At 44.5% G+C, this 21,291-nt stretch overlaps 2 protein-coding genes across 8 annotated transcripts in view; one reads left to right on the top strand and one right to left on the bottom strand.

The window, feature by feature from the left end:
- Nucleotides 1-1,702: 1,702 nt before the first annotated feature.
- On the top strand, nucleotides 1,703-16,538 carry setd6 (SET domain containing 6, protein lysine methyltransferase). Its single transcript, XM_063066605.1, has 9 exons — nucleotides 1,703-1,766; nucleotides 3,566-3,655; nucleotides 5,658-5,802; nucleotides 9,846-9,987; nucleotides 10,400-10,594; nucleotides 13,491-13,617; nucleotides 14,798-14,978; nucleotides 15,070-15,212; nucleotides 15,967-16,538. The coding sequence occupies exons 1-9, from the start codon at nucleotides 1,740-1,742 to the stop codon at nucleotides 16,273-16,275; spliced, it is 1,359 nt and encodes a 452-aa protein (XP_062922675.1). The 5' UTR covers nucleotides 1,703-1,739; the 3' UTR covers nucleotides 16,276-16,538.
- Nucleotides 16,539-20,176: 3,638 nt separating this feature from the next.
- Nucleotides 20,177-21,291, bottom strand: part of cnot1 (CCR4-NOT transcription complex, subunit 1) — a 238,370-nt gene continuing 237,255 nt past the window's right edge. For 5 of the 7 annotated variants that reach the window (XM_063066591.1, XM_063066590.1, XM_063066593.1 and 2 more), the window contains one exon: nucleotides 20,177-21,197. In XM_063066591.1, coding sequence (XP_062922661.1) covers nucleotides 21,119-21,197 — 79 coding nt within the window. In that variant the 3' untranslated portion in view covers nucleotides 20,177-21,118. The remainder of the gene's footprint in view (nucleotides 21,198-21,291) is intronic. The other 2 variants (XM_063066595.1, XM_063066596.1) reach the window with 1 other exon arrangement.

Genomic DNA, 21,291 nt, shown 5'->3' with positions numbered 1-21,291 from the left:
GGGCCCCTTCCTCTTCCCTTTCTCCCACAGTCCACTCTCCTCTCCTGTCAATTCCTTCCTCTCCAATTACTTCCCCCTGGGTCCCCTCCTCCTTCCCTTTCTCCCACGGTCCACTCTCCTCTCCTGTCAATTCCTTCCTCTCCAATTACTGTCCCCTGGGTCCCTTCCTCCTTCCCTTTCTCCCACGGTCCACTCTCCTCTCCTGTCAATTCCTTCCTCTCCGATTCCTTTCCCCTGGGCCCCTTCCTCCTTCCCTTTCTCCCACGGTCCACTCTCCTCTCCTATCAATTCCTTCCTCTCCAATTACTTCCCCCTGGGTCCCCTCCTCCTTCCCTTTCTCCCACAGTCCACTCTCCTCTCCTGTCAATTCCTTCCTCTCCAATTACTTTCCCCTGGGCCCCTTCCTCCTTCCCTTTCTCCCACGGTCCACTCTCCTCTCCTGAAAATTCCTTCCTCTCCAATTACTTTCTCCAGGGTCCCTTCCTCCTTCCCTTTCTCCCACGGTCCACTCTCCTCTCCTATCAGATTCCTTCCTCTCCAATTCCTTTCCCCTGGGCCCCTTCCTCCTTCCCTTTCTCCCACGGTCCACTCTCCTCTCCTGTCAATTCCTTCCTCTCCAGTTCCTTTCCCCTGGGTCCCTTCCTCCTTCCCTTTCTCCCACAGTCCACTCTCCTCTCCTGTCAATTCCTTCCTCTCCAATTACTTTCCCCAGGGTCCCTTCCTCCTTCCCTTTCTCCCACGGTCCACTCTCCTCTCCTATCAGATTCCTTCCTCTCCAATTCCTTTCCCCTGGGCCCCTTCCTCCTTCCCTTTCTCCCACGGTCCACTCTCCTCTCCTGTCAATTCCTTCCTCTCCAATTACTTCCCCCTGGGTCCCCTCCTCCTTCCCTTTCTCCCACGGTCCACTCTCCTCTCCTGTCAATTCCTTCCTCTCCAATTACTTCCCCCTGGGTCCCCTCCTCCTTCCCTTTCTCCCACGGTCCACTCTCCTCTCCTGTCAATTCCTTCCTCTCCAATTACTTTCCCCTGGGCCCCTTCCTCCTTCCCTTTCTCCCACAGTCCACTCTCCTCTCCTGTCAATTTCTTCCTCTCCAATAACTTTCCCCAGGGTCCCTTCCTCCTTCCCTTTCTCCCACGGTCCACTCTCCTCTCCTATCAGATTCCTTCCTCTCCAATTCCTTTCCCCTGGGCCCCTTCCTCCTTCCCTTTCTCCAACGGTCCACTCTCCTCTCCTATCAATTCCTTCCTCTCCAATTACTTCCCCCTGGGTCCCCTCCTCCTTCCCTTTCTCCCACAGTCCACTCTCCTCTCCTGTCAATTCCTTCCTCTCCAATTACTTTCCCCTGGGCCCCTTCCTCTTCCCTTTCTCCCACAGTCCACTCTCCTCTCCTGTCAATTCCTTCCTCTCCAATTACTTCCCCCTGGGTCCCCTCCTCCTTCCCTTTCTCCCACAGTCCACTCTCCTCTCCTGTCAATTCCTTCCTCTCCAGCCCGTTACCATTCCCACCCACCTGGCTTCCCCCAATACCTTCCATTTCGGTCCTGAAGAAGGGTCTTGGGCCGAAACATCGGACGTTCATCCATTTGCGGAGCTGCTGCCTGACCTGCAGTTTGTGTGAGTTGGCGTCATGGCGCTGGCCCTTTAAGGGGGCGGAACCATGTAGTCCATCCGGAAGTGGTCGGGAGAAAGGGGGCGGTACCTGGCGCTCCAAACGGAAGTGATCGGCGCGAGTGAGAAGATGGCGTCCGCGGCAAAGAGGCCGAAGGTGGGACCGGACCCCGGCTTTTCCTCGCTGCGAAGCCGGGGGAAGGAGGGAGGGCAGGGGGTGGTTATGGAGGGTGGAAACCGGGAGGAAGGGAGGGAGTGAGGGATTCAGGGTATCGGGAGGCGCTTGGCCCCAGACTCTAATCCGCCGGCCCGTCAATCCGCAAACAGAAAGAGTGGGCGAGGGCACGAGAAAAGAGAACTGAAAGAGGCCGACATGAACTACGGTCCGATCCGTCAATCTCGCAATTTTGATAACATCTCCGAGAGTTTCGGGACCCACGGGCCCTCACATCCAACACGGAGCAAGGCCCTTCCGCTGCCCACCAACCCATTTAGACCGTAAGGTAGGGAACAGAATCAGGCCAGCTTGCCCGTTGGGTCTGCTCTGCCATTTCATCGTGGCTGATACAATTTACCTCTCAGCCCCAGTCTCCTGCCTTCTCCCCGTACCCCTTCATGCCCTGACCAATCAATAATCTATCAATCTCTGCCTTAAATATGCTTAAAGACTTTGGCCTTCATAGCTGCTTGTGGTAAAGAATTCCACAGATTCACTGCCATCTGGCTAAAGAAATTCCTCCTCATCTCTGTTCTAAAACGACACCCCTCTATTCTGAAGCTGTGTCCTCTGGTCTTAGACTCCCCCAGCATAGGAAACATCTTCTCCACATCCACTTTATCAAGATCTTTCATCATTGGAGCAGCGGAGGATGAGAGGTGACCAGATAGAGGTGTATAAGATGATGAGAGGCATTGATAGTGTGGATAGTCAGAGGCTTTCTCCTAGGGCTGAAATGGGTAGCATGAGAGGGCACAGTTTTAAGGTGCTTGGAAGCAGGTACAGAGTAGATATCAGGGGTAAGCTTTTTATGTAGAGAGCGGTGAGAGCGTGGAATGGGCTGCCAGCGACGGTGGTGGAGGCAGATACGATAGGGTCTTTTAAGAGACTTTTGGATAGGTACATGGAGTTTAGAAAAATAGAGGGCTATGGGTAACCCTAGGTCATTTCTAAAGTGAGTACATGTTGGGTACAGCATTGTGGGTCGAAGGGCCTGTATTGTGCTGTAGATTTTCTATGTTTTCTATCATTCAATAGGTTTCAATTAAGTCACCCTTTATTCTTCTGAATTTTAGTGAATACACAGGGCCAGAGCCATCAGACGCTCTTCATATGTCAAGCCATTCGTTCCTGGAACCTTTTTTGTGAACCTCCTTTGAATCCTGTCCAGCTTCACCAATTTACAGCAATCCTACACTTTATCTGCCCTCTCCTATTCCGTTCAACACCTGTCAGATTCAAACGCTCACCCACAGACTGGGGGCATTTTACATTAGTCTTTGGGATGTACTGGAGCTCCCAGGGAGAATCCATGTGGTGACAATGAGAACCAAATTTCACCCAAGGTTAAGATTCTCTGGCGCTGTGAGGTGGAGTCTCTAGCTTGGAGCTGATATGGTTCCATCCCCTTATTCCCAGTCAAGGGTGGCACTCTCCCTGTATCCAGTCTTTCAACCCTCCAGATGGACTGTAGGTGATCTGTGTCATCTGTGATCTTAAAACCCTGGGCTGCAGCTGTTTCAATCTTGTGTCTATGGGAACCCATGCCTTGGCTAGTGTAACCCAGAATGGGGTCAAATTCGGGCTGTTTCCTTTAAACTTGGGGTTGTTGGGGTCATACTTTCATGGGATTGATTACCTCCTCACTGGGCAGGAGGGAAGAGGTAATACCTGCTGAACTAGGAACCAGTCTGAGGCTCTGTGTATGCGTTTGCTCTAATCTTTGATGTTTACTGCAGGTGGAGTGTGCGCTGGGCCAAGGTACTGAAGAAGCCCTGAGCCAGTTTCTGACCTGGTGCAGGCAGTCAGGGCTGGAGCTCAGCCCCAAGGTGAGCTGGCCATCATCTTTACTTTGTTGGGAAATTTACAAAGTATAGACAAGCAAGACTTCACCAACTGGGATGTTTCCAGTTGCTCATTCATCCTTGCAACACTAGGTACTTCCTTGCTGGGGACTCTGCTAAGTCCTTGGGAGGGCAGCGTTTTGTACAACCAACTGACAAGATTTCCTCCCTACTCCTTCCCTAAGCAGATACTTTATTCATAAAATAATGCAATAATGCAATTGGCCAATGCTGGTCATTTCACTGGCTGTGCTAAACTTCACTTACAAAGTTCATTTGTGTGTCCAGTTCTGGTCGCCAAGTTACAGGAAGGAGGGAGTAGTGATAGAGAGTGTAGAAGAGGTTTGCCGGGGTGTAATGCAGAATGGAGGGTATTTTTACAGGGAGATTGGATGGGCTAGCTTTAGTAGGTTTACAAAATTATGAGGGGCATCGATAGGATATATAGTCTTTTTCCCAGGGCCGGGGAGTCTGAATGTAGTAGACACAGGTTTAAGGTGAGAGGAGAGAAATTTAAAGGAGATCTGAGGGGTAAGTTTCTCATACAGAGAGTGATGAATAAGCTGTTGAGGTGGTGGTAGAGGCAGACAGAATTACAATGTTTAGAAGACATGTGGATAGTACGAACAGTTTAGAGGATTATGAGCCTGAAGTGGCAAATGGAGCAGCGTGGAGGCAGCAGGGATGAGGTGGGCCGAAGGACCTGTTAGTGTGCTGTATGTTCTTGAAGTGAAGTGCTTGAAAAACTGTTACGCAGAGCCCGGGCTGAATTGATTCAGCAGTGTTGGCCTTTAGTTGGACAGTGTTGATGGGGCTGATTACACATGGTGAAGGTGGAACAAGCTTCACAAAAGTACATATATGTCATTGTAAATACACCTACCAGATAAATAAACACACAAAGGAACGGGTCTCAGGGTAAGAACGAGATGAATTTGTTCTCTCAGTCTGTGAACTGTTAAAATTCTTTATTGCAGAGAGTTGTGGCTGTTGAGATTAATTTTTGAAACAAAGGAGCTAAGACCAGTGGTCACATCTGCCCCAGTGTTGGAATCAGCTGGAGAATCTCTCTGGCCAAGTAAACTTGTGTCTTTATGATGCAGGTGGTATAAAAGAGTTGGAAATAGACTTATTTGGTTCAGTACGATACTGAGATGCATATAGTCTGGTTTGGTTTCAGTTGATTAGTCCTTAAGCCTGAGGGAGAGGAGCTGGTTCTAACTGTCATTCATTCTTTGGGACACTACTGTTTTTGTGGATGTTTGCGAAGAAAAAGCATTTCAGAACGTATATTGTATACATTTCTCTGACATTAAATGTACCTTTGAAACCTTTATATATTAGCACTGTAGCAATTCTCCCTGCTCTTAGAGCATCCTGCTGCCACCCTCCTTTAATCTCATAATTGCTCCTTTTCTACTTTATGTACCCATCATAATATTGTTTCACATAGAATGGTGGTAGTCAGTGTGAACAGTAGTCATTTGGCCCAGTTAATCTGGCTCCTTGAAATATCTCACAGATTTAGTGCATATCCCACACTTTGCCAGAAAACTCTGTGAACTGATTTTCTCCACATCCACACTCCTTCATATTGTGTGATCAAAGATAACAGACTTGAAAATACTCCCGAATCTTCATGTACTGTACATCTTGCCAAGCATTCTGCATCTGTGACCCTAGATACAGTTGCAAAAAGGTTTGTGAATATTTTGGTGGCAGTTATTAAATACAAGAGTTCACATACTTTTTTTCCAGCCTGAACTGTGAGTGATTAAAAAGTGTGTTCAATAAAGACATGGAAAGTACAATTGTTTTTGTGTTGTGTTTAGGCAGATTGTGTTTGTTTATTATTGTGACTTAGATGAAGATCAGACCACATTTTATGCAGAAAACCAGGTAATTGCAAAGGGTTTGCAAACTTTTTCTTGTGACTATACCAACCCTGGTCTGATTTCAGATTGAGGTATTTTTTCTTCCCCCTCAGGTACACTTGAGTAAGGATGGCACTGTGGAGGATTATGGGCTGGTGGCAAACGAAGACATTGAAGAAGGAGAACTGTTATTTTCTGTCCCCAGGGCAGCACTACTCAGTCAGCATACCACAGCAATCCATGACTTACTAAAGAGAGGTATGTGAGCTGCCTGATGTCGTCTCACCTTTCATCCCAACCATGGTTACCCACTGTACCCCGGGCAAGGAAGAAGTAAATTGGGTGGAAATTTTGTTGATCTAAGTCGCACAATCCCAGTCTCTCATGTATGCCCGTGCGAATGGGACTTGAAACTTTGCTTCGCTATTCTTGTAGCTTTCTGCTCAATCCTTCCTGTGGTGTCTAGATAGCTCAACTAAACAGTGATTGATAAAATACTAGTACAAGTTCTCTGCTTTTGCCTTTGTTTATGAAGCCAAGCCTTTTTAATGGTCTTGATTTATCCTGGGTCTTTCAGGTTTTTGCACCCACACTTGCTTTAATATTGTATTGTTTAGATAATGTTGTATATCATTGCTACTAAATATTGCTTCACACTTCTGCGGATTAAATTGTTGTAGGCTTCTCCTTGGATGGTCCTTTAGCATTAAGGACAGCTTGCACCCACTTCAGAGGAGACTGATGAAGCCATTGTGGAACCTAGAGACTTTTCTGTGGGTTGGGTGGGAGGTGCATGAAGGGTTGGCTATTCTTTCCACTAGGTCCAGTGATCGGAGATTCTCCACACCACCCTGAAAGCTCCTGCTCCACTTTCTGTAGTCGGGGGCTGGTGAGGATAATTGGGAGATTCTGTGGGACCACTACTGTGTAGTAGACAAAGTGAGGGAGTGGAAGTGGTGGTGTTTGATCTCTTCGACTAGCCTCATTCTTCATCCATCAGTGTAACTCCTCCCTTTTTCTGCTAATATTTGTCCAGGTTGAGTCAGTAGTGAAGAAGGCGAATGCAATGTTGGCATTCATTTCTAGAGGAATAGAGTATAGGAGCAGGGTTGTGATGTTGAGGCTCTATAAGGCGCTGGTGAGACCTCACTTGGAGTACTGTGGGCAGTTTTGGTCTCCTTATTTAAGAAAGGATGTGCTGACGGAGAGGATACAGAGAAGATTCACTAGAATGATTCCGAGATTGAGAGGGTTAACATATGAGGAACGTTTGTCCGCTCTTGGACTGTATTCCTTGGAGTTTAGAATGAGGGGAGACCTCACAGAAACATTTCGAATGTTGAAAGGCATGGACAGAGTGGTTGTAGCAAAGCCGTTTCCCATGATGGGGGAGTCTAGTACAAGAGGGCATGACTTAAGGATCGAAGGGCACCCATTCAGAACAGAAATGCGAAGAAATTTTTTTTAGCCAGAGGGTGGTGAATCTATGGAATTTGTTGACGTGGGCAGCAGTGGAGGCCAAGTCATTGGGCGTATTTAAGGCAGAGATTGATAGGTATCTGAGTAGCCAGGGCATCAAAGGTTGTGGTGAGAAGGCGGGGGAGTGGGACTAAATGGGAGAATGGATCAGCTCATGATAAAATGGCAGAGCAGACTCGATGGGCCGAATGGCCGACTTCTGCTCCTTTGTCTTATCGTCTTATGGTCTTTACTCCTGCCATGGTCATTCACCTTACTTGTGCCCCTCATGATTTTATAAGCTCTAAAGATCATCCCTTGATCTCTTATCCTTGTTATCCAAGCCCTTCAAGATTCCTGTGAATCTTTTCTGCACCTTCTCACATCTTTCTCGTAGTGTGCTGAATAGAGTATTCCAGGTGTGGTCATACAATTATATTATGAGGTCCCAACACCTGTACTGAGAGCAATGATACCATCTTCATCACTTTTTGTCTTATCTGTGTGACTAAGCACTCCACTGAATAAGTTCATCAAATCAGATTTCTCCGCTCTTATTTATGAGTGAACCTTGTTTACATAAATTATCACTTTGTTTTATTCAATTTATTTATTACATGTACTTCAAAACATACAGTGAAACAACCAACACACTCTGGTGTGTGCTGGGGGAAACCCACAAGTGTCACTGCTCATTCCGACGCTAACATAGCAAGCCCACCGCAGAACGTAAGTGTCACTCATTCCAACGCTAACATAGCAAGCTCACCGCAGAACGTAAGTGTCACTCATTCCAACGCTAACATAGCAAGCCCACCGCAGAACGTAAGTGTCACTCATTCCAACGCTAACATAGCAAGCCCACCGCAGAACGTAAGTGTCACTCATTCCAACGCTAACATAGCAAGCCCACCGCAGAACGTAAGTGTCACTCATTCCAACGCTAACATAGCAAGCCCACCGCAGAACGTAAGTGTCACTCATTCCAACGCTAACATAGCAAGCCCACCGCAGAACGTAAGTGTCACTCATTCCAACGCTAACATAGCAAGCTTACCGCAGAACGTAAGTGTCACTCATTCCAACGCTAACATAGCAAGCCCACCGCAGAACGTAAGTGTCACTCATTCCAACGCTAACATAGCAAGCCCACCGCAGAACGTAAGTGTCACTCATTCCAACGCTAACATAGCAAGCCCACCGCAGAACGTAAGTGTCACTCATTCCAACGCTAACATAGCAAGCCCACCGCAGAACGTGTCACTCATTCCAACGCTAACATAGCAAGCCCACCGCAGAACGTAAGTGTCACTCATTCCAACGCTAACATAGCAAGCTTACCGCAGAACGTAAGTGTCACTCATTCCAACGCTAACATAGCAAGCCCACCGCAGAACGTAAGTGTCACTCATTCCAACGCTAACATAGCAAGCCCACCGCAGAACGTAAGTGTCACTCATTCCAACGCTAACATAGCAAGCTTACCGCAGAACGTAAGTGTCACTCATTCCAACGCTAACATAGCAAGCCCACCGCAGAACGTAAGTGTCACTCATTCCAACGCTAACATAGCAAGCTTACCGCAGAACGTAAGTGTCACTCATTCCAACGCTAACATAGCAAGCCCACCACAGAACGTAAGTGTCACTCATTCTGGCACTAACATAGCAAGCCCACCACAGAACACAAGAGCAAAACAAGCCCCTTGCCTCTGCCTCCCTCCCACCCATGCACATACAGTTTTTTTTAACCCCAGGGCAGGTCTCCAGCAGACTCAGAACCAGCCCTGCAGACATTGGGCTTTGACCCTCCTCCCCCCCCCCCCACGTCCAATGGATTCACAAAGATTTGCTAAACCCAACCAAGAAGAAAATATATTTTTTCAAATGTATCCAGGGCTCCTGAAGTAATTGTGTCTGAAATCCAGCATCCTGGTGATGGCGCTGGTGAAACACAGTGATGCCTTACGGGTAGCAAACAAAACAACTAACTGCTTTATTACTCACATCTTTCTGGGAAACGATCACTACAAACAATAGACTGTAACTTCTCTTTTGAACTGCCGGTACGACCCAGCATTGTTACAGGGTGAACTGGAGTCTCAAAGGTGCAGGATGGTTGTGGTGTGGCACTGAATCAAGGCAGTGGGGCCCAGGCCTGAAAGTGAGGAATGATGCAGCGTTTGGCTGTTGATGGAATGAATGCACTTGGAGTCAATTCGAAGTGGCAGATCTGAGGCAAGGCAGGGTCAAGGTGCTGGGGCCTGAGCTCAAGAGCATGGAATGAGTTGATGTTTGACCGAGTTAGTGCTGGGCTAGATTGGAAAGGTCAGGTATGGGCCAAATTGAGATGGTGGGCCCTGGGCCTGAGAGAGTATCAAAGCAGCAGGGCCTGTGTCTGACAGTAAGGAATGAGCTGATGTTTGGCCGACTCAAACACCAGGCCAGACTGAAAAGATCAGGGTGTCAGGGCCAGAAGTGAGGGGCGGGCATACATTCACCTTGCTGTTCAACCTGACCCATCTCTGTACTAAACTGAGGCTGTCATCTGCACAGGTAACGGGCTCGCAGACAGCCTGTAGTGATGACAGGCTTTGTGGCTGTGAACTCACTTTTGTGAATTTCATTTCTGAATGTTGTTTGCTTACTTTTTATTGTTTGCACGGTTGGTGTTTGACGGTCTTTTTTTAGTGGGTCCCATTGGGTTGCTTTGTTTTGTGGCTGCCTGTAAAAAGATTGATCTGAAGATTGAATACAGTATAGATACTTTGATCTTTGGAAAGATGAGGTTGTCGGTCCTGTGGAGAGCTACTGCCAGTGTTTAATTGTTGGGTCTGTTTTTAGAAGAGGCAGCGCTGGAGAGCCGGTCGGGCTGGGTGCCTCTGCTGCTTGCCATGATGTTCGAGATCACAAGCAGCAAGTCCCACTGGAGGCCTTATTTCTCTCTCTGGCCTGGCTTCAGCACCCTGCACCACCCCATGTTTTGGTAAGGGTCGAGGGGGGTGGGAAGGCAGAGGTCCCAAAGAAACATGCCCTCACAGTAGTGCACCCGCCGCCTTTGGTTTCGTGGTGATTCAGGAAAGCACCATGTTTCTTTACTAATATTGTCGTCCCCTTGACTTAGTGCAGAGTTATGCGCGAGCTACTTTTGGGCTTGTGTTTGGGGTTTGTGCAAAATCTGGTAGAATATTGTTGTTCGGGAAAGTTGTGCCAGGAGTGGAGATAGAAATCTGGATAAAGTGGGAACCCTACTTCCTGTTGACATTCACTGCTTTGATTCAACATTGAAAACTATACAAGTGTAGGGACAGGCCCACCTGTTTCCCAGTGGATGTCGGGGTCCTTGAGGGGAGGACCAGAGGTGTGTAATGTGTGTTGTGTTTTATTTGTTTCTACAGGTCTGAGGAGGAGAGGAATCTGCTTCTGCTCGGCACAGGCGTGGCACTGGCAGTCGAGAAAGACTTGATAAACATTGAAGAAGAGTACAACAGCATAGTGCTGCCTTTTATGAAATGTCACCCTGACATCTTCGACCCACATGTACACACCCTGGAGCTTTACAAGAAGCTGGTGGCATTTGTTATGGCTTACAGGTGAAGGGCCAGCCGTCACGGTCTCCTGTGTGCTTCAGAGAGGAGACTGCTCTCCAGCCATCCCTGCTAAGAACTGTCCCTCACACGTTGGTTAGTTGGTCTGAAGAGCTGCCTTACATTCGTAGCTTAGAAGAGAACGAGCAGTCAGTGAGCAAGGCTGTCGGTCTCCAACCAGTCACCACTGTAAGGATTGGATAGAAATGCCGGCTTTGCCTTTGATTAAGAAAATGTTCATGCAAAGATTGTGTGTCCAGCTTGGGGACATGTTTTTTAAGAGCCTTAATCAACTGGCCTGCCAGACTTGCTCAGAGTAAATAGTGGCAATCTGAGATATATTATAAATGTTTCCCAAACTCAAAATACTCATTGCCTAAGGAAGGGCAGCAAACAAGGACTGAGGGTCAGAGTACAGTCTCCATAACTCTTCCTGAAGCTCCAGCCATTGGGATCAGTGCCTTTACTGCAATAATTACAAAAAATAGAAATGCAGAAAATATCCAGCATCTGTGAACAGCAAAATAGGTTAATGTTCCTGGTCTCCAGATGTTCTCAGGGAAATGTACAGAAGAAATGTGGCAAATGTTCAGGGGATACTTGCATGGAGTTCTGCATTGGTATGTTCCAATGAGACAGGGAAAGGATGGTAGGGTACAGGAACTGTGGTGTACAAAGGCTTTTGTAAATCTAGACAAGAAGAAAAGAAGAGCTTACGAAAGGTTAAAAAAACTGGAGATCTAGAATATTATAAGGCTAGCAGGAAGGAGCTTAAGAAAGAAATTAGGAGAGCCGGAAGGGGCCATGAGAAGGCCTTGGTAGACGGGATTAGGGAAAACCCCAAGACGTTCTTCAAATATGTGAAGAGCAAGAGGATAAGATGCGAGAGAGAAGGACCAATCAAGTGTGACAGTGGAAAAGTGTGTATGGAACCGGAGCAGATAGCAGAGGTACTTAATGAGTACGTTGCCTCAGTATTCACTACGGAGAAAGATCTTGGCAATTGTAGGGATGACTTACAGCAGACTGAAAAGCTTGAGCATGTAGATATTAAGAAAGAGGATGTGCTGGAACATTTGGAAAGCATCGAGTTGGATATGTCACCGGGACAAGACGAGATGTACCCCAGGCTACTGTGGGAGGCAAGGGAGGAGATTGCTGAACCTCTGGCAATGATCTTTGCATCATCAGTGGGAATGGGAAAGGTTCCAGAGGATTGGAGGGTTGCGGATGTTGTTCCATTATTCAAGAAAGGGAGTAGAGATAGCCCAGGAAATTATAGACCAATGAGTCTTACTTCAGTGGTTGGTAAGTTGATGGAGAAGGTCCTGAGAGGCAGGATTTATGAACATTTTGAGAGGCATAATATGATTAGGAATAGTCAGCATGGCCTTGTCAAAGGAAGGTCGTGCCTTATGAGCCTTATTGGATTTTTTGAGGATGTGGCTAAACACAATGATGATGGCACAGCAGTAGATGTAGTGTTTACGGATTTCAGCAAGGCATTTGATAAGGTACCCCATGCACGGCTTATTGAGAAAGTAAGGAGGCATGGGATCCAAGGGGACATTGCTTTGTGGATGCAGAACTGGCTTGCCCACAGAAGGCAAAGAGTGGTTGTAGATGGGTCATATCGTGCATGGAGGTTGATGAACAGTGGTGTGCCTCAGGGATCTGTTCTGGGACCCCTACTCTTTGTGATTTTTATAAATGACCTGGATGAGGAAGTGGAGGGATGGGTTAGTAAATTTGCTGATGACACAAAGGTTGGGGGTGTTGTGGATAGTGTGGAGGGCTGTCAGAGGTTACAGCGGGACATTGATAGGATGCAAAACTGGGCTGAGAAGTGGCTGATGGAGTTCAACCCAGAAAAGTGTGAGTTGGTTCATTTTGGTAGGTCAAATATGATGGCAGAATATAGTATTAATGGCAAGACTCTTGGCAGTGTGGAGGATCAGAGGGATCTTGGGGCCCAAGTCCATAGGACACTCAAAGCTGCTGTGCAGGTTGACTTTGTGGTTTAGAAGCCATACAGTGTATTGGCCTTCGTCAATCGTGGGACTGAGTTTAGGAGCAGAGAGGTAATGTTGCAGCTATATAGGACCCTGGTCAGACCCCACTTGGAGTACTGTGCTCAGTTCTGGTCACCTCATTACCGGAAGGATGTGGAAACCATAGAAGGGTGCAGGGGAGATTTTCAAGGATGTTGCCTGGATTGGGGAGCATGCCTTATGAGATTAGGTTGAGTGAACTTGGGTCTTTTTTCCTTGGAGTGACAGAGGATGAGAGGTGACCTGACAGAGGTGTATAAGATGATGAGAGGCATTGATCCTGTGGAGAGTCAGAGGATTTTTCCTAGGGCTGAAATGGCTGGCATGAGAGGGCACAGTTTTAAGGTGCTTGGAAGTAGGTACAGAGGAGATGTCAGGGGTTAAGTTTTTTCCGCAGAGAGTGGCAAGTGTGTGGAATGGGCTGCTGGCGATGGTGGTGGAGGCGGATACGATAGGGTCTTTTAAGAGACTCCTGGATACGTACCTGGATCTCAGAAAAATAGAGGGCTAAGGGTAATCCTAGGTAATTTTTAAGGGAAGGACATGTTCGGCACAGCTTTGTGGGCTGAAGTGCCTGTATTGTGCTGCAGGTTTTCTATGTAGCAGAGCAGGGCAAAGTTATAGAAGCGGAGATTGCAGCACTGGCTGCAGTATGGAATATTATTCAAAATGTGACTACCATTTCTGCAGTCCCATATGCCTTAGTGAATGCTGATAGTTTGTGTATCTGCAGCTTGGCACTGTGTTAGTTGAATAGCTTACACTGAGGAATTTCTGTCCCAGACCAGCACCTCTTACTGTGGGTCAAGTTGCTGAGACATAGTAGGACTCAGATTGGGCTTTATTTCCAGTTTCCAGGAGCCCTCTGAGGAAGATGATGATGATGAAGACGAAACTCCAAATCCTCCCATGATGGTTCCTATGGCTGACATGTTGAACCACATAGCCAACCACAATGCTAACTTGGAATTTACACCGGTGAGTGGGTATGAGGAGATAGAGTTGGGAGTTGAGTCCATTGGGGAATGAAGGTACTTGGAGTGGATTGTACAGTGGCATGCAAAAGTTTGGACACCACTGGTCAAAATTTCTGTTACTGTGAATAGCTAGGCAAGTACTAGATAACTGATTTCCAAAAGGCAGAAAGTTAAAGATGACACATTTCTTTAATATTTTAAACAAGAAAACTTCTTTATTTTCATCCTTTACAGTTTCAAAATAACAAAAAGGGAAAAGGGCCGGAAGCAAAAGTTTGGGCACCCTGCATGGCAGTACTTAGTAACACCCCCTTTGGCAAGTATCACAGCTTGTAAATGCTTTCTGTAGCCAGCTGAGAGTCTTTCAATTCTTGTTTAGGGGATTTTTGCCCGTTCTTCCTTGCAAAAGGCTTCTAGTGCTGTGAGATTCTTGGGCCATCTTGCATGCACTGCTCTTTTGAGGTCTATCCACAGATTTTCGATGTTGTTCAGGTTGAGGGACTGTGAGGGCCATGGCAAAAGCTTCAGCTTGTGCCTCTTGAGGTAGGCCATTGTGGATTTTGAGGTGTGTTTAGGTCATTATCCCGTTGTAGAAGCCATCCTCTTTTCATCTTCAGCTTTTTTTTAACCGATGGTGTGATGTTTGCTCCCAGAATTTGCTGGTATTTAATTGAATTCATTCTTCCCTCTACCAATAAATGTTCCCCGTGCCACTGGCTGCAATGCAAGACCAAAGCATGATTGATCCACCCCTGTGCTTAACAGTTGGAGAGGGGTTCTTTTCATGAAATTCTGCACCCTTTTTTCTCCAAACATACCTTTGCTCATTGCGGCCAAAAAGTTCTATTCAAAAGGTTCAAAGGAACATCGATACAAGCCTGATGCATTTTGAAAACAAGTCGTGTGGACTGAAGAAGTTAAAATAGAACTTTTTGCTTTAGGCCCTTTTCCTTTTTTGTTATTTTGAAACTAAAGATGGAAATAAAAAAGTTTTCTTGCTTAAAATATTAAAGAAATGTGTTACCCGTTAACTTTCTGCCTTTTGGAAATCAGTTCATCTTTTACTCGCTTAGCTATTCACGGTAACAGAAATTTTGACCAGGGGTGCCCAAATTTTGATCAGGCATGCCACTGTATATGCTCAATATGAGTAATGATATGTTTTCTGTGCGCATTCACAGGAGTGTTTGAAAATGGTCTCTATCAAGAAGATCAGTGGAGGTGAAGAGATATTTAACACATACGGCCAGCTTGCCAACTGGCAGCTCCTGCACATGTATGGATTTACCGAACCCTATCCCAGCAACACACATGAAGCCCTGGACATCCGAATGCTGACTGTGTATGAGGCTGCCTTGCAAGGTTGGTTGTGGAGCAAAGCATCCAGCTCCAGCACGATTTAGGAAACTGCCGTGGAGAAGAGATGTGACTGGATTGTTGTTTGTGTTTTAAGCTACAAAGACAGAAGAGGAGAGAAGGTTGCTGGCTGAAAAGTGGGAATTCTTGACCGAGTTGGAAATAGTCAGAGAAGAAGGGGATTTTGTTATCGGGCAGGATGGAGTCCTAACAGAGGAGGAACTTTACAGTACCCTTAAGGTGAGGACTGACTGCTGTTAGACACCCAAGCTGTGTACCTTATCTGGAATTCTGTACACACAGCTGTAATAGTGTATTAACTATATTTTCTAGATACTGTTCTATGGTATATTTATTTTAGAGATGTTGGGTTGAAAGGACTTGATGTAGATGTTCAGAAGCATGGAGAGTACTGATGGTTTCTCTATTGCTTAAGGAAGGGAACCTTGAGTAGAGGAAGCAAGGTCATTGGCAAAAGAACCAGAGGCAAGAAACACTTTTATGTTGGTGTTATATTCTGGAAAGGACAGTCTGAAAGGATGTTGAAAGCAGATTCAGTTACTTTTACAATTTGGATAGAGTGGTCTTACAGTACCTGTGACCGCATTGGTTCAATTTGTGCCACTGCCTGTAAGGAAGTTGTGTGTTCTCCCTGTGACCGCTTGGGTTTCTCCCACAGTCCAAAGAGGTACCAGTTGGAAGGTTAATTGATCATTGTAAATTGTCCCAGGATCAAATAGAGCGATGGCTGGGCAGCCTGGCTTGAAGGGCCAGTTCACTGTATCTCAATAAATGAATAAATAATAAAAAGATTCAAATGTAGTAGGAATGAAATTATTTGGACAGGCTGGCAGTAAGCACCTCATCTGATCTTGTCTATGAAGGTATGGGAGTTGCAGATTTTAATTTTGATTACATAGTGATGTTTCAATTGTTCTCTACTGCGCTAACAGCCTCGACTCATTAGTACTATTCTGTCATCACAAATAACCAGGTTTTGAGTATGTCAGTGGAAGAATTTGAAGAATACAAAGCGAATGATGGGTGGGAGGAGGAAGAGGAAGATGATATTTCCGGTCTTACCAATTCTGTGATCCCCAGCCTGAAGTCTGCCTGGAAGCAACTTCTACACAACACTGTGAGAATGAGGCTAAAATCTTACAGCTCCGGTCTAAAGGAGGAGGAAGCCATGTTGGCTGACGTGGAGAAATACCATCAGCTTAGTAAACGGGAACGCGATTCTCTGCAGGTCCGATACGCACAGAAAATGATTTTGCATCGGTTGCTACAGCTCACGGAGTAATGGTAACAGCAACTGAGGACTAATATGTTGTGAATGCCAAGGTGAAGGATTCAACAGAAAACATTCTTTCTCTGTGGAAAAATATATCTTGTCACATTTGTTCACCAAGTTCAAAACACGAGTTATAAAACCAAGTGAACTAGGTGATGTTTGTAATCTCATTAAGAGTTGCCTTGCTACTCAATACTACCAATTCTGTACCCTTGGACTCCCTTAAAGAAATGGAGCATGTCTTGTGAGGAATTGAGAGTCTGAAATGAAATGTTTTAAATCTCAATCCATTATTTACATTTAATTTTTTAAGGTGAAAATAATTTTCATTCTAAAAATTTCATTAGCATTTAGAATTCATGAAGTTCAACTTTAGCTCTTTGTAGTTTGTTGTTAGACAAACTTCTTTAATGGTTAATTAAATAGGCAGCTGTAATGAGCAGTAATTACAATGGTGGTTTGGTCAGCAATGCAAGTTACTACTTAGTGGTCAGATAAGATCAGGTAAGTAAGTTTTTAAGTATCGCCTTGAATTCAAGTGAAGTTGTGTTTTTAAGAGAAGATTACATTTTAAAAAACTTTTAGAAGTTTAGATTAAATGCAAACACAAAGAAAAACCCTTACATTCTGCTGGACTGCATCATCATCTAAGGAGATGACTAAACTCATAATTACCAAGTATTGGCTGGATAGGAAAGGGGAGAGTAACATGGGAAGTTCAATAGATACAGCAGTCACATCCAACAGAGAAATAATCAGAGGTAAAACAATATAGGTTGGAAGGAGATGGAGATAGCAAGTTTTGGCTGAGTCTAATGCATAGGAGGACTTGGTGAGGGAAAACAACTCAATGGAAAACATACTAATGGCATAGCAGCTTGGTCAAGTTGGGGAGTGAAAAGAAAGGGTAAAGAGTTTATTTTTAAATCAACCATGAAGAAGTCCTGAAGGTTGTATTAGGTTCCAGGGTTAAGGACTTTGCTCAAGGGCAGCAGCTGGTGGCAGTAGATAATGCCTTTGGTGTGGTACATGCCAAAACTGGAACTGCTGGAAATTTAGAATAAACTGTGCAGCAAGTCAGACAATATCTGGGGATGGGGGGCAGGGGAAACTAACATTTCAGGTCAGTGACTTTCATCAGAATTCCCTTTGCTCCATTTTCTGGATGTAAACTTTTAACCATCTTGATCACCTGGATTCTCAACCTAAATTTCACTACTATTTCATAATAAAATATAAAAAGCTTACACACCAGCAAAACTATGCTGTTCAGCCGTTTACAGCAGTAAGTAGTAGTGAGCCTTTAAGTACACAGGTGTAGAAACAAGAATGCACAAGTACCACAAAAGCAAGGTCAGTAGACATTTCGTGTTTGTTGACTGTGAACAAAGTGGTAATCCCCATCTAAAGAGACACACCATACTGTGGTAAAAATGAGCTTTATAATTGTAGAAACAATGCACCTGCACAATCCCTTCAGCGACCAATTGCTACAAAGGGAAAGAAAGTGGTTAAAACAAAAAACTTCAAAAACACAGAAACCTGAGTGTTAACGTACTTCAGGAGCAAGGTGTACAATTTTGGTTATCAGGAACAAGATAACAACATTCTCTCACCTCTATTCATGGCCAATAACCAACTGCTTTTTTCTCTTTACGCTGTGCTAAACCTGATGGTGAAAGTAGGATTCTGATGTCATTGGCAATCTTTGGAGCATCTGTGTAATCTTTGAAAGTGAAGGGACAAAGTTGCAAGTGTGAGGTGGTATGTTTTTATTTTAATTTTACAGTACTTAACTGGAAAACAAATCTATCAGGGCTACACCATAAGATCCCAAAGATGAACAAGTATTCTAAAGGGAGGATGAAGCAATTGTGGTTGACAAGGGAAGTCAAAGACAGCATAAAAGCAGAAGAGAGGGCATATAAAAAAAAGCAAAAATTAGTGGGAAGTTAAGAGGATTGGGAAGCTTTTAAAAGCCAACAGAAGGCAACTAAAGTAATAGAGAAAAGATTAAATATGAAGGTAGGGTAGCTGATGATATAAAAGAATACCATAGTTTTTTTTAGATATATGAAGAGTATAAGAGAGAGGATGTTGGACCACTGGAGAAGTACAGTTGCAAGGGAAATTATTGTGACTTACATAAGATCAGAACACATTTTGAGTAATTATTTCAGAAAACCAGGTAATTGCAAAGGATTCACTATCTTGCAGCTGTAGTAATGGGGGACAAAGAAATGGTTGACAAACTTTAATATTTTGTATTCAGTATTTTGCATCAGTCTTCATTGTGGTATACACTAGCAGTACGCCAGAAAGTTTTGAGAGTGGGTGGGGTGGGGGAGAAAAGTGCTTGTGGTTGCTAACACTAAGGTGCTTGGGAAGCTGAAAGGTCTGAAGATAAGTCACCTGGAGCAGATGGTCTTAACATTCTTGGTTCTGAAAGAGGTAACTGAAGAAATTGTAGAGGCATTAGTAACAATCTTTTTGGAACCTCTAGATTCTGGAATGGTTCCAAAAGGCTGGAAAATTGCAAATGTCACTTCATAAACAAAATCTGCAGATGCTGGAAACCAAAGCAACACACAATGCTAGAGGAACTCACCAGGCCAGTTAGCCTGACTTCAGTGGTTCAGAAGATGTTGAGTCCATTATTAAGGATGAGGTTTTGGGGCACTTGGAGGCAGGTGTATGATAAAATATACCAAAATCAGCCTGGAATTTAAATGATTAAACATAAAGCAGTTACAGGCCCTTTGGCCATGATGTTGTGCTGACATTTTAACCTACTCTCCAGATCAATCTAACCCTTCCTACGTAACCCTTCATTTTTCATCCACGTGCCTAAGTTTCTTAAATGTCCCTAACCTGCCTCTGACACCCCCCCCATACTTTCCTCCAATTATCTTAAAATTATGCCCCCCTTGTATTAGCCACTTCCACCACAGGCAAAAAACCTCTGGCTGTCCCCTCTTATCCTCCTATGTTGCAGAGAGAAACGCCCAAGCTCACTCAACCTATCCTTGTAAAACATGTCCTTTGGTCCAGGCAGCATCCTGGTAAATCTGTGCACCCTCACTAAAGCTTCCAGAACTGAAGACAATATTCCAAATATGGTTTATCCAGTGTTTTATTATATGATCAAGCTTTATGGGGAAGTGACATAAAACTTGGAAATAAGCTTATTGTTGTGAAGGAGTCAAGACTGAAGGTTATATCTATAAATCAAACTGCTAGTGGAAAGTTAGGATAACACAACAAAGTAGATCCAGGCCATTACTCTTTAGAAGTGGTGGTTCAAAATCATCTCCTGCTGCAGTTGCAAGGCCCCATGGAGCCTCAGTATTTTCATGGGCACAAACAATAAAGATCTGATAAATTCTGCATAAACTGATGAGATCATTTACAGATGGTTGTGCAGGAAATAAGAGATAGATATAGCATAGTAGAAATATTGACATCTCTTCTGAAGTCTGAGATGGAGTTGTGCAAGCCTCACTTACTGTCACAGTTCAACATACTGAGCATAAGGTGCTTGAAATGGAATACATTTTATTCCCCAGTGGGAACACCTTTTACTTTGGGTGCAGTCAAGAAAAGGATCTCACAGCTACTGAGCTGAATGTGATTGATGTTGCAATTTGGAAGGAACAAAAAGGCAGATAGTGTTGAATACTTGGCAGAGACTGGTTCTGAGCATGTAGTTCAAGTTTATCTCACAATTTTGTTCTCCACAATAAAGATCATATTGCTTCTACAAAACATGAATTATGATACAAATAGGCAAAGCTGTGGGTTGGCAATGTGATAAATAATTTTTAAAATTGAGATTCAGTTGGGTTCAGAACCAGCCCTATGTTATACAGTGAATGTAATCTGGCCTTTAGTGTCTAGAGGCAAGAAACGAAGAGGAGGTTGCTGCATGACATGGGTTTTAATGCATTAACTACAATATGCTTACATACAAGTGTTAAGTGGCAGAACTAGAGCCAAGGAAACTACAAAGACTACAAAATACAACACATGGACCAATACATTTACAAAACAACATTCAAAATCCTTACAAAATGGCCTGTATTGGTCCTTGGTTTCTTTTTACAAACTTAATCGACTTCATGCCGCAAAACTGGCTTATTTTTATCCCACAATTTACAGAATTCAGGGAGAACCTTTTATTTTCCTTTGCATTAACATAGTGAACTCCACAATCAGCCTGGACACTTCCTTTTAGTTAAAGGGCTGAAGGAGCAGCTCATCTCAAAGACAAAAACCTTAAAAAATAAATCTTTTTGTAAACCATACTGAACCTCCATTCTAATCCGCTGGAGGACTTTAAATATGCAAGAACATGGGCAAATGAAAGTCAATACTGCTTTCCTCCTCTCCCTCCTCCCACCCCTCAACAAATAAAGAGCAGCTCCTGTCGCATCTCAGGAGGATCTGTGGCTGTAGTTTGGAACGGTGGGGAATCTATCCCAGACATGCTTCATCAATGTGTCATCAGCTGCCAACACCGGTAATAACTGGATAAAAGTCAGTTTAATACAATTTGCACAGATGGAGATAGTCCAGTTTAAGGTTGCACTCCCTTTTATTTACATTTTTATATCATTTCAAATGATATTCACAGCATTTGTTTTTTTTTGGCCAAGTGACAAATGAAAAATGAAACGTCCAACATGAAATCAGCTCTTCACTGACCATTGTTCCTATGTCTGACTCATGCAGCTGACTGCATTTGATTGGAAGAACCAGCAAGTTACACAACCAATGACAGTTTTCAAGAAAAACACAGGCTGCTCATCACTCTCTCCACGTTGTTTCTCCAAGGAGGTATTGCTTTGCTGTTTTAACTTGCACCAGTGCCTTCCATTACTTGTTGTGCCTGCTTCTGTCCCATACAGCATTGAGCTACAGACTGGAACAACCTGTAAAATGGCCATCAGCCAGCAGAAAACAATTAGTCTAAGCAAAAAACAATGCAGCCTTAGGACATCTTGCTGTGCACATACTTCTGAAGTC

This window comes from Mobula hypostoma, chromosome 14, assembly GCF_963921235.1.
Source record: "Mobula hypostoma chromosome 14, sMobHyp1.1, whole genome shotgun sequence".
NCBI classification, from domain to species: domain Eukaryota; kingdom Metazoa; phylum Chordata; class Chondrichthyes; order Myliobatiformes; family Myliobatidae; genus Mobula; species Mobula hypostoma.
Note: the sequence above shows the minus strand (reverse complement) of the source record. Positions and strands in the feature narration are given on the sequence as shown.